The sequence below is a fragment of the Aspergillus pseudonomiae genome (genome assembly GCF_009193645.1).
Source record: "Aspergillus pseudonomiae strain CBS 119388 unplaced genomic scaffold BDV37scaffold_5, whole genome shotgun sequence".
Taxonomy (NCBI): Eukaryota; Fungi; Ascomycota; class Eurotiomycetes; order Eurotiales; family Aspergillaceae; genus Aspergillus; species Aspergillus pseudonomiae.
This window is the reverse complement of record NW_022475997.1, coordinates 127,637-136,070: the sequence shown is the minus strand read 5'-3', so window position 1 is coordinate 136,070 and position 8,434 is coordinate 127,637. Positions and strand designations below refer to the sequence as shown.

General features: G+C 49.8%; 2 protein-coding genes across 2 annotated transcripts; one reads left to right on the top strand and one right to left on the bottom strand.

Moving 5' to 3' along the window:
• Nucleotides 1–1,487: 1,487 nt before the first annotated feature.
• BDV37DRAFT_295234 (uncharacterized protein) lies at nt 1,488–3,910 on the top strand (the record flags this gene model as incomplete). Its single annotated transcript, XM_032089814.1, has 4 exons — nt 1,488–1,874; nt 1,933–2,096; nt 2,166–2,963; nt 3,032–3,910. The coding sequence occupies 4 exons, from the start codon at nt 1,488–1,490 to the stop codon at nt 3,792–3,794; spliced, it is 2,112 nt and encodes a 703-aa protein (XP_031945961.1). The 3' UTR covers nt 3,795–3,910.
• A 435-nt stretch (nt 3,911–4,345) lies between these two features.
• Nucleotides 4,346–6,531, bottom strand: BDV37DRAFT_295232 (uncharacterized protein). The gene is made up of 4 exons (XM_032089813.1): nt 5,641–6,531; nt 5,451–5,576; nt 5,314–5,397; nt 4,346–5,259 (listed from the first exon to the last, which is right to left on the bottom strand). The coding sequence occupies exons 1-4, from the start codon at nt 6,255–6,257 to the stop codon at nt 4,401–4,403; spliced, it is 1,686 nt and encodes a 561-aa protein (XP_031945960.1). The 5' UTR covers nt 6,258–6,531; the 3' UTR covers nt 4,346–4,400.
• Between the last annotated feature and the right edge of the window lie 1,903 nt (nt 6,532–8,434).

Sequence of the window (8,434 nt, the reverse complement as noted above, 5' to 3'; positions counted from 1 at the left end):
ACCAGTGTGTGGGAGTTCAGATACTACCAGCGATAAACATCAACGCAGCACCACCGGAGCCGAACCGAGGTGGAGCCAACAGAGCCGCTCAGCCTGCATTGAATGTCGCAGTTCCAGATACAAGATATGGAAATCTTGAACCGAGCACGGGTGAGCCACCGGTGCCACCAAACTCACCGATAAAGCGCGAACCTGTACCGCCGGCCAATGTACCACCTGCCAGCAACTTGAATCAAGCAACCGGAAACTCGAACGTACCACCAGCACTGCCTCGAATCGGGCTATTCGGCAATTGCAGAGCCGCCGGTGGGAACGCACGCCCCACGGAAGTGGGCTTGAACACTTGCCTTGGTTGGGATACTTTGAGCGAGTCATTGATTGCTCTACCAAAGTATGTACAACCCCGTAGTCTCCGCATTCATATTTCTCTCTGTTCTGCCTTGCATGCTGTGGATACTAAATATTGTAACTAGTGGACAAGGACTTGCGCGTGGCGGTTGCTGGGGCTGTCAGTACCTCAGGATCTCTCAGGACAGGTACCGAATCGATTGTTGGTGCGATAATGTCGTCCAGCGTCCCTTAGAATATGTTGCTCGGGGATCACAGAGAAGGGCGGCTAGGATCTCGTTTAACCAAGGTGAGTGCTGGACCAATATTAAGCTGATTTGAGCTAACATGCTACAGATGGGGTGTTTCAATTAGTCAATGGTCAACTCACCTGCCCTCAACCAAGGTCTTAAGAGCGAGTGCCTTTATTTTGCGAACGATGGTTGACTGTGATGAGTATATATAGGGCATGGGAACAGGCTGACAGGACAACGACGGTACATAGTCAGGCTATGAAACAGACGTATATAGCAGAAATGACGCAGCTCAGAGGCTGGGGACAGGCTCGAAGCCGGACATTGAGAGGTGATGGCACCACTTCGGCAGCCTGCGAACCATCAACCTTGTTATCCACCTATCTCATGTTTGCCCTAATCTAATTATAGAAATATCTAGCTCGCGCCATGCGCTCAGAAGCTTATAGACTTCAGAAAGCTTTGTGTAGCGAAGGAGGTCTAAGCTGGAATCGATTCGTTTATAGGTAAATATAATTTACATTTGTCTCATCGTCCTGTTGCTTTTTCCACCGCGTATATGTAGGTTAAGGGACTTGCCTGTCGATCAAGGCATACCCGTCCCGTTGGCCTATGAGAGGGCTAAGTTAGCTGCGATGTCTTTGAATGGCCCCCAATATCAATTCGAACGATTCGCTTCTGGGAAAGGATCAGCGTGCTTACTCTTCAGTCTCTGCTACCTAATTTAAATTAAACACGCTAAGAGTGTCACTGCCTCGACCCTATTTAGGGACCAATCTGGACCCCCGCGAAATGTCAGCCTTGGGTGACAAGGTGCATGTCGATTCTGAATTTCCTTTTATACGTCGACTTTGTTATGGCGAATCTACCACCGATGCTACTTAGTCTCCCTCTCAGTCACAGGCCATGATTCAAAAACGATTCGACCGGGCGGAGACGGTCGAACTGCTTTCAATTCCAAGGGATGAAGAACCATTGGGGCCAGACTCGTCGAGCGAAGCTGGGAAAGACATCTGCGACCGGAAGGCAGTTGAATCGACGCGAAAACACAACAAGAAACGCAAAACAGAAAACTGGAAACGGTCGCTATATCTAGGATCGCTAGCGAGTGTTATCGTACTCTTATTCAATGTTTCCTTTGTCGCCTGGGCCGTGTCACATCATGATCTCACAGAAAATCGCGGAGTGCTCTACACCGGCGACTGCACCAAGACCAAGAGAATGAGTACTGGACTTCACTTGGTCATCAACATCCTAAGCACTGCTCTGCTTTGCGCGAGTTCCTATACTATGGTAGAGAGATACTGCTTTTACCTGCAGGCATGGTGCTTGAATCCTAACTTTAAGACAGCAATGCCTATGCGCCCCTACACGGACGGAGATTGATCGTGCACATCTGAAGAATCAATGGCTGGACATTGGAGTATCTAGCGTGCGGAATTTATTTCGGATCTCGAAGATGAAACTCATTCTCTGGCTAATTCTAGCCCTATCATCTCTACCTCTTCACCTATTGTAGGTTGGCATTTGTTACTCTACCTCCAAGTCATACATTTTATCGGCAAATAATAACCTGTATAACAGCTACAACTCGACCATCTTCTCGACAATCACAAACGTCGAGTACGAAATCTTTGCAGGAAACAAGCCGTTCTCCGATTTCAATGCGAACACCGTCCGGCCACCTCACGATGATATAGAAACGGATACTGTCAGGTATATGAACCCCTACTTCTCATTCGCAAGAATGCTCGAGAAGGGACAGCACGGCGAGCTCTACCCCCTGAAAAATGCCGACTGCATGTCCGCTTACGCCACGAATTTCCAAAATGAATACGGCAGCGTACTTTTACTCACCGATGATTTTCACCCAAACGACACCGACTTCGACTTTCTCTCGTACCAGGGAGCCTCTACCCCCATGAGGGGAAATAATCCATACGCATGGATGTGTTGCAACCACACCGTGTATGCCTGTGACATGCAGACAATATGCCGCGACCAACTTCCGGAAATCCGTGCGCATGTCGACAACTGGATAGTCGGTGGCTACCGCGTGAAATCTTGCCTAGCAGAAAGGATTCCGGGGAAATGCAAACTGGAGTATAGTCTGCCTCTGGCTATTATCGTTATCGTTTTCAATGTTGTCAAAGCAATCATCATTTGCGCCGTGGCTCTCACCATGACCGAGTTGCCCCTTCTCACAACCGGCGACGCGGTAGCTTCATTCCTAAAGACTCCTGAGACAAGAAAAAGAGACCATTGTCTCACGTCCAAGACACTAGCCAATAGTCCACCCTCCGGGCCCATCCTTTACAAAGGGAAACCCCAAAGATGGGCCACGGCAGTCTCAATAGTCCGATGGATCATCTGTATAATATGGTAGGCACATATACCCCAAAAATACAACCCTAGCAAGCCACCCCCCACTAAGCAGAACCCACTATTAGTTACACCATCGCTATCGCGATCTGCATCGGGCTTCTATGTTTCGGGCTCAGCCAACTCGGCAACAAAGGCCAGATCTGGTCTGGACTCGGCATCACAAACACAGACACCCTCATCAGTGGAAACGCCTGGCCGCCGTCCCTAATCACCAACACCATCATCGCAAACACACCCCAAGTCGTCTTCTCCATGCTCTACTTCGTCTCCAACAGCGTCCTCACGGCCATGACCCTCGCCGCAGAATGGAGCAACTACGCACTCCACCGAAAGGGCCTCCGCGTCTCCTCGACCCCGCAGGGCTCCCAGCGCACCACCTACTTTCTCTCGCTGCCCTACACCTACGCCATCCCGCTGCTGGTCTTCTCCACCGTGCTGCACTGGCTCATATCCCAGAGCCTGTTCCTCGTCAACGTGGAGACGTATAACATGCAGCTGGAGCGTTTCCGGTCATTCGATTTCGCCACGTGCGGATACTCCCCAGTTGCGATCGTCAGTGCGATTGTTGTCGGGGGGGTCATGCTGCTGGGTCTGGTGGGGTTGGGCTTTCGCCGGTTTGCGTCCGGCATGCCCGTGGCTGGGAGTTGTAGTCGGGCTATTGCTGCGGCATGCTATCCTGGGTCTTCTGTAGAGGGAGATGGCGTGGAGACTATGCCTCTGCAATGGGGGGTTGTGGATGAAGGCACGGCGGATGGGGTGGGCATTGGACGCTGTGCTTTCTCTGGTGGGGAGGTTGCGATGCCGAGTGATGGGGTGGTTTATATGTGATTGGGTTGTTTCGTGTATAATCATGGTTTAGTAATGATATCTAATTGGGTTGGGAATTCGGCTGGTGTTATTTCTTCAGCTATTGGATGCTTGTTTGGGGGAGTTGGGATTATTTTCTAAAATTGTACTGCAGATTGAGGCACTTGTAGTTTTAGCTGAAACCAGTGTCAGCACATGCATGACTTGGTTCTCAAGGTGAAAATTAGATTCACTGGTCTAAATATTGAATAGACTCATGATAACACGATATATCCGCACCATTGTCCGTATATTCGAATACCAGACAGAAGAGAAAGAGGAATGCAAAAGGGGGAGTCAAAGAAAGACAGAAAGAAAGAAGGCGCACTCTGCAATAACAAGAACAGGTGATAAGACAAGAAGCCCTCCGAGTCTAGGAAGCCCCATAACAAACTGGTATCCAAGCAAAATCCCACATGAAATCAGAACTCATACATGTACAATCAAAACCATCATAAACAGGGCAAGGTATTAGGACATAAGAAAGACACCGTTTGCATATATACACTGTGTATCCAAGCATATTAGCATATTATTATATACAGGCCTCGACAGAGTGGATCTCGTCGCACACGCCCCAGAAGCTGATCAGACAGCTTCTCCCTTGATAGAATCAGCAGAGTTTCTGTAGCTCTTGACAAACTTGGGCCACGTATTGGTGAGAACGAGATACTTGATACTCTTCTCGGCGTCGTTAAAGACAGTTGGCCCGAAAGCCTCCGGAACTTCACCCCAGAATTGCACGCGGTCATCTGATGACACTGGGTGGAGCGCAACCTGGGAGCCGTTTCCGAAGCTGGGTGAGGAAAGAGATTTCAGGGGGAAACTGGGGGTATCAAAAGGAGTGACAGGATCGACGGCAGCGCGCTTCTCGCCGTACAGGGCACGAGCAGGCCCTTCGAAGATGTTTTCGAGTTTTCGGAGATCTTGGGAGGAGATGTTTACGGGGAACTCGGCGTGGCCGACGCTAATGAACTTGATATAAATGTGTAATGCGCGGTTGAAACGTTCGTGTAGCAATTCCTTCAGGTTGTCGTCTATGGGGGTGGTGCTCTCTCGGAGTGCCTTGGGTAGCGAGTTTTTCCATTCGGCAACGCTGGTGAGGAAGGCGACATTCTCGCCAGAAAAGTCGTTGAGGGCGGAGAACTTCTGAAGAGGGGCGGGATTGCGTTCCAGGACGTGTTCCAGGGCACCCATGGTTAGGATACTGTCGCGAGAGCCGGTGGTATCGACGGAGCCGTTGGTAGATTTCCAGCCAGACATCATGGATTCGACCATGGTAGGGATGGAGCTGAGTGACCTGGCTTCTGAGCCAGACGACTTCATTTTTGATTCCCACTGCTCGATCGCGTTGAACGTCTCTTGGCGGAGAGCATGGTGGCGCATTACTTCCCAGCAGGGAAGAAAGACGGTGAATATTTCCATGATCCAAATGGATAAGCAAATCCTATACTGGGTCAGGAAAGTCGCGTTCTGCAAACATAGATGTTGAAACACTTACCACTGCGGAGGAATCCAATACTGGTTGACCACTTCCATGCCCGGAACGTAGAGAGCGATGAGCCACATCGGTGTAGCGTGGAGGCTGCGTAATATGTTAATAATGGGGGTCCTGTCTTCTTCACTTTGTATACTCACTTGGCGATAGCGCAGCCAATGGTCTGAACTCGCCAGCCTTGGGTATCATGGATATGCCGAGATTTCCAGAGAACGATGGGGGCAACAAGCCAGGCCCAAAAGAACTGCCAAAACACACCAGGCCACCTAATCTAAGTTAGTATCCACTATAATAGCGACCGCTTCGCATCGGCATCCACGGTATTCTTACCATTCCCAGCCTCGGCCCTGTTCCGTCGCCTGCTCCATCGGAGTACCCGTAACCTCAGTGCCGGGGATTCCCCAAGAGCTGTGCCACTTGCGAGAAATTACCCACATGAGGATAGTGAGGAATATCTGAACGACCATTGCGATACCAACCAGAATGATGATCCTTTTCGTATACTCCAGTCGGCGGAAGCGGCCAAACAACCCGGTTTTGGGCTTCTCATCAGGAAGGGATTCGGGAAGACGGCTATCATGATGGGCATATTTCCGCTGATGCTTTGCGACGTGGAGAAAACGGCTGTTGGAAGCGTGGAAGAGGGCGATTCCGCAGGGCAAATAAGTACCCATAATCCAGTACTGGGCGTCTCCCGGCATGATGGCACCGATCATAACCCCGAATTGGACAGATGCCCAATACAAATGAAGAAGTACTATTGCTGATAACGAGAGACCCAGGCCGCGTATTCGGAGAATCGGCATGTTGCGGTTGGCGATGAGATAGATCATACCCAGCACCACGGCGGTGGTCCACACGCCGGCCCAGCATGCCCACCAGATGCTGACCGGGGTGTATGCGGCCTGCGGCTTAGACTCTGGGGTGATTCCGAGTTCTGACCCCATGATGACGGTGTTTCGCTGAAAGAATGGCTAAAGGAGCGTGGTGTAGTTGGGTAGCGCTTGTCAGCGATCGCCAGTCAAGGTTGACAGGTTCGTGAGGATATCGAAGCCATGAAGCAACGAATAAGTCAATGCGCCTGCAAGGCAGCAGTTGGGCTCGTGGGCAACTTAATGGGTTTTGCAGAATCTTAGATGGGAGATATCACTTGCAGATCGGTTCCAGGGCGTGCATCCATAGTGACTCTATAGGGCCATCTCATTGGAGGTGCCCTAGCCTAAACTGGAAGTCACGGCGACCCACTATTGGGAAGATTTCTTGGAATTGAAGGGCGACCCCATCCGAACTAACGATCGGTGATTTGGAATTCATGGCCCACATCCCACGCTAAAATCCTCTTGTCCATTTTATCACGTTCTATCACCTAAACAAAGCTCAAAAACGAGCTTCTGCAGTGGAGACGTAGGATGAGAGGGGTTCTCGCAGGCTGGTAATAAGATCATCAGATAACCAATTTGGCCATAAAGGCGAATATGGCTGGCACCATCTGGTGTTTCTGAACCATGTCGGGCAGGATTTGCGACGGGATCAATCGGCGATACCGGTGACCGACGGTGGACCCGACTAAAAACGCTAATCTGCGGTCTGGGTCGCAACATCAGACCGATTTCCACGTGAACTAAACCGATCTAGCACGCTTGCACGATGTCCTACGGCACGAATCATACAGTGGATAATGCTTTACACCTGCCTAGGAGGGCAGGAGTACACTGTACATCCTACTAGCCGAGCTGGTGCAATCTGCCGCCTGGGCCAATATGAACCCTGCTTAAGGTTTTCAACTTAGTCAGTTTGATGAATCTTTGTAGCATCGCAATTTGCGACCTTTTTTTTATTTTTTTGTTCGCTAATGCATCTGCTCTTGGGTCGTCTCAATTCCTAGCCTTTTGCTTTTAGATCTTTGGTCTCTTGGTGGAGGATATCCTCACTAATCTCGGCTACACTCCAACTCATTCGATTTTTACGTTTCGCGCTCTCACAACGCGTACTTTGGCAGTTGTATTCTCGGCAATGCCGAACTCTTGATCTCTTAGCTTCGGTACAAGAATTATAATAGATTAATCTACACCACTAAAAACCAAGCCGATCGGGAGAAGCAGAAGGGGTAAAATAGGCGCATCCTCCGTGGTGGTGTATGGAACGAACACGGGGCGCCCAGCAGCACGTGGATGTTATCCTGTAAGGTACGGACCGTGAAAGAGGAAATAGAGTCCTTCCGTACATCTCAGTACACAGAAACGATGCATGAACGCACATTCCTCTCGCCTCTTGGCATTAGGGCTAGAAGTCTTGCGCCAGAGTAAACAGTGGCTAGCTGAGCGGTGTGATGAGTGATGAAGTGGGTACGTGAGACGGCTCAAGTCGGTGGAGCTAATAGCCGGCAAATAAAAAGAGGAGCTTTGATTTTAGCTATTACTCCCTGTCTCACCCCGAGGTTGGAGGTTCTTGAATCTTGAAAGTTGAGGGAGTTGCTGATCTTTACGGGATATAGTATATGTCACGTGCGACGGCCTGGCTACAGTCGACAGTCGGAAATTCGGCATTAATTCTCGAAAGTTGAGTCTACGGCCTTTGTAACTTCTGCTTGGATCTGTTTGAAAGCTTTGGTTCTGTCTTGGCTGGTTGGTACAACAAAAACAAGAAGTAGGTCTTGCTAGTGCTGTGGTAGAACTTGAAACGATCGTGAGTGGGTTTGCGGATCATTAATTGACAAAAACTCTGCTAGTCCCAACTGCTTATGCTTCTTGACATGATTTAGGAATAGACAACGAGACACTTCTTGGTAGGGTTATAATATTTAAACAATATCATGTTCGATAGCCTCATATCACTACCGCAGTAGGAAGCGGGGCAGAAGCCACAGTGGCCCTTTTCGTCCCACCAACGTTCTTTTCACAGCACGGCATGACGACATCTGGTGGAGTGGAAGGATCAGCAAGCTCAACTAGGGAGAGCATCCCTCAGGGGCCAAAAAATGGTCCCTATCTACAAGTTACAAGCAGGTACCCGTCGTTCTCTACTCCGGAGTAATTTCTAATGGAAAACTACAGTTGATTCGATGGAGTAACTGAGCGAGCCGGACTTCAGCTCCAGAAGTTTTCACCGGGCTACAACAGCAGAT